General features: G+C 32.9%; 1 protein-coding gene across 1 annotated transcript; it reads right to left on the reverse strand.

Moving 5' to 3' along the window:
- Window positions 1-1,487: 1,487 nt before the first annotated feature.
- Window positions 1,488-3,975, reverse strand: LOC112805436 (uncharacterized). Its single transcript, XM_025847824.1, has 11 exons — window positions 3,826-3,975; window positions 3,652-3,703; window positions 3,437-3,610; window positions 3,257-3,356; window positions 3,047-3,163; window positions 2,658-2,863; window positions 2,492-2,606; window positions 2,227-2,341; window positions 1,958-2,152; window positions 1,772-1,852; window positions 1,488-1,652 (listed from the first exon to the last, which is right to left on the reverse strand). The coding sequence occupies exons 1-11, from the start codon at window positions 3,973-3,975 to the stop codon at window positions 1,488-1,490; spliced, it is 1,470 nt and encodes a 489-aa protein (XP_025703609.1).
- Window positions 3,976-4,175: the final 200 nt, after the last annotated feature.

Raw genomic sequence — 4,175 nt, forward strand, 5'->3', positions numbered from 1 at the left:
ATTGGACTGCTTATTAATATACATTGAAGTTTGAACAGCAAAATCAACCCACTTTGACCCTTGCTTAATTCAAGATTTAATACCTGGAATCTTTGAAAATTACTTGATTGATATAAAGACTTTATCTTTGCTCATAGCATTCCAATTATTGCATCTAATACTGAAGTAGAATAATATTTCGTGGTTGGCCTTAATAATTAAACGTATGGACCTCATACAACGTCTCATTACAGTTTTGTATTAAGTTAATCTAATTATTGAAATGTTTAAGCCTTAACAATTTAAAATATTTTTAACAAACTTAAACCTTAGCAATTGGGGGTAGTCCATATGGAAGTTACGTCAAACTTACATGAGCATGTATATTTTTTTTACCAAATAGGTGTTTCCATGCTTGCACGATAATTTAATTGATAAAATATTTGATCTTAGCTCATATCTTTCTCTCTGCTCATATTTTTTATTTTTTTCTCAAATCCAGGATACCATTTGTAGATTTTCCATTGCTCATAGTTCTGGCATCACTTAAATCTTCAGGTTCTTATGTGTACTACTTTAGATGCCTACGTTGTCTCACATGGATACCAACTTAGACTAAAACATGCCAACTAACCATACGTTGTCTTTTGTGCATATCTAAACTATTTTATGAATGACTATGAAATTATTGGTTTAGACTTACATTAATAAACATTTCTATCTTGCATTGTTGACCGTTTTAGTGTTCTCTACCTGAAGATAACTAACCTTCACAATTGAAGTGTGGATTTTGACACACTTTATTGTTTGTGAGTTGTAGCATATATATAAGCACTTGTTTTGAGTCCTCCTATTAAAATAAAATCTGTCATGTTCGTCCATCAACTTCAATTGTCTCTAAACCAATGAAGCACAAATAGGTCTTGTCTTGATATGTAATGTAAATTGTAGTATTTAAGTCTTGAATTAAGTCATCTTACTTATTGCCTTCTAGACAGACGTTGTGAATATGAAGTGGTAAAATTGGATTCATTTTGTTTTCTAATACTACAACCAATAAATTTCACTCCTCTATAATATTTACTTCCTAATCTGACCAGATATAGACCGTAGTTACAAAAAGAACGCTTTGGTCAGCTATTTATTATATGCAAAATTGCATTTAAAAGACCTATTTCCATTATAGTATTTGATAGCTTCAATAAGTATGTTCCATATTATTCATTTAGTTGATCTTCTAAATTATTTTGATCACCGTGAATAATTTTTTGCCATAACAATTTGAAACTTTACATCAAAATATTCTCATAAAATATCATTAACTTACAAAATATAAATCTAGAATATTACAACCATATATATCATAGGGTACTATTCTCATATCTAATCTTTATATTTGATTTGGTCTCAAATATCTTCTCCTTATCACAACCAAATAAGGAGATCAAAAAACATATCTAAGTAGCATAAAACATAAGTAAAACAATTTAGTTATCCCCATCACTAAGCTAGGACCTCAACTTCTTTGCACCCTTGCACTTAAACTTATTAGTGGACAGCTTCCCTTCATCCTCTAAGTTGTTAACATTGATTAATCCATGTTTTGAACCGCCGACAGCTCTCTTAGCTGGTGTTTTGAACTTGAGGCTTGAGATACATTCTTCCATAGAATCCTTTACATAAGCAACCATAAAAACAAAAACAATTAGCTTACATCACCACCTAAACTGTATGCACTTAATCTTTAACAAAACAAAAAAAAACACATCTATGTAGTATCCTAACTACTCACCAAAGTAAGTTCAGGATCATTATCGCTGATGATAGCCACAACATTACTTGACACGTCGATTGAGTTGCTGCAGTCAGCCTCCTATGGGAATTAAAACCCTAATGAAAATTAGATATTATACTCAATAGTCAAACAACATTGTATGAAAATCTATTCTATAACTATAACATGAGACTACACACATACATAGACATGAGCAGATTGATTAGAGGATATATTTGTTGGGAGGTGCTTGAGGCTAATATCCTCATCATCACAAACTTTCATCACGGTGTAAACTAGATCATATTGCTTTATATTGGCAGATTTAACATTAATCTTTAAAAACACCTTATCCATCATGTTATTAAGAAATGGTGGATAATCGTCATCTCCAACTGCCTACAAAACCTCACACCTAGCCATAATTAGTTCTAAACATTTACTTTAATGTTACATTAAACAATCACACTTACATCCTCGAGAACGATTTTGTGTGCCTGCTTCCCACATAACTGAGTTGTCTCCCTATCCCACAAAAGTAGGTTGATGCTACCTGATCCATCATAAACCATTACTTCAACCTTGTACCTAACATATGATGAGACATGGAAAAATCGGTTAATATTATATTGCAGTTATACATACACTATTTCGATAGAAATAGTATATTGACTTATGTATTGTTCACAACCTTATTGTGGCTGCTCCATATGTGTGGCCACACTTCCATATTCATACCGATCACCAATGGGGGTTTCAACCTTCTTGGGACACCTCCTACATGCTTTATAAAACCAATCGTTTTTTCCTGCATTTATTGAAACAATTTCCCCAGGAATCCATATGGACCTTCCTGTAATGATTTTAAAACAGTAAAATAATATTTAGATAGTGTCGTGGTTACTTTTCACACTAACATAAATGGTTTCAATTGTCTTTGAAAATTTTCCATCAAAATAACTAAAACATAACACCTCAACAGATTTTAGTGCATCCTCGATAGTCTTCACACTAATAGATCCACGGTTAAACTCATCATTTACAGACCACGCAGCCGGAGAGGACACATGGCTAATCCTAGCTGAGCTCGATGGACCGCCACTGAGCAATCTACATATAACAAATTAACTCCCACACATATGAAGGCTCAGTTCATCCAACCTTAAAAGGTGATACATTAATTTTATAAATTACACTAACCTGCATCTAAAACTATCAATTTCTTTCAGTTTTGGATTTATGTGAACTTTGGAGATATCAAAATTGCTCTAAACTGAAGTTTTACCATTCCACCTTGTTGCTTTGAAATATTTAAGGACCACAATAAGTGGCTCAACTCTCCCATCATCAAGATGTGGAAGAATGTGGTCCACCAACTGACCAAACAATGTGCAACTCATTTTGTTATTCCTGAGAATAAAATAGTAAATGAAAGAAGTTTGTTGGTTATGTTATGAGAAAATCGATATCAAATCAATACATTCATGGTCGCACAATACATACCCAAGATCTTCCAAAATAACGACCATACGCTTAGTCATTAAACCCTTGCTAGTGATCAAGTTTCGCGGGTCTTTCTTACCGACCACCTTACCAATCAGATCTATAAAACAAAAATATGTTAGAACTCAAGTACACAGATACACTCATCATGGAAATAACACCAAACAAAAATACACTCACCAAACATCTCAGAATGTTCCAATCTATCTTCTGTTAGAAGATCACTAAAAGATCTCAACCTAAATGCTTCTAGAGAAAAGCTTGGGTTATCCACATGATTAACCATTGTTCTATGAGAGAATGTTAGTACCATCCTACTAACACCATTCTTCGAGATGGTCTTATTGTCAAATACTATGAAGTTTGTCATTATGTACATCTCAATATGATGTTACCACTCCATTTCTTGGCTAGCGCCCTCAGAATAGTGGCGTAGATCCTGCCACCCTATTTTAAATAATGCAAAAATAAATCGGCATCAATATGAGGCAAAACATTCTTGAAACATGATATATTAAACCGGTAACAAATATGTTGTCTAGATAAACAATTTTTAGATTTGTTGTTACCTTACAATCTTGAAGAATCATTTCAATTGAACCAATCTCCTTCTCATTATCTTTACTTTGAACTTTCCATATCCTAACAATATAAACTTTGAAATTCCAATATAGTTTCCTGGCATTCATATCAGTAACAAAATCAAAATTTTCTGTCATGATGTTTCAGGTTGCACAGGATAAAGGATTCAAGGCTTATGAAGGAAAATGTTTGTAGGAGAATAACAATCTTTTAATGGCGGGAAAACTTTTTAAACAAACACACTACAACCATTTATCATGTTTTTAAAGTACACATGTAGGTGTGGTGAAACCCTAATCTTCTATTCTTCTTCTCCAATCTTCAGTGACCACTGACG

The sequence above is a fragment of the Arachis hypogaea genome, chromosome 6 (assembly GCF_003086295.3).
Source record: "Arachis hypogaea cultivar Tifrunner chromosome 6, arahy.Tifrunner.gnm2.J5K5, whole genome shotgun sequence".
Taxonomy (NCBI): Eukaryota; Viridiplantae; Streptophyta; class Magnoliopsida; order Fabales; family Fabaceae; genus Arachis; species Arachis hypogaea.

Coding starts and splice junctions, on each gene's coding strand:
- LOC112805436 (XM_025847824.1), bottom strand. CDS start 3,975: ATGACAGAAAATTTTGATTTTGTTACTGATATGAATGCCAGGAAACTA. Junction 3,357..3,436: donor GGAACATTCTGAGATGTTTG/GTGAGTGTATTT, acceptor TTTGTTTTATAG/ATCTGATTGGTAAGGTGGTC. Junction 1,653..1,771: donor ATGATCCTGAACTTACTTTG/GTGAGTAGTTAG, acceptor GCTTATGTAAAG/GATTCTATGGAAGAATGTAT.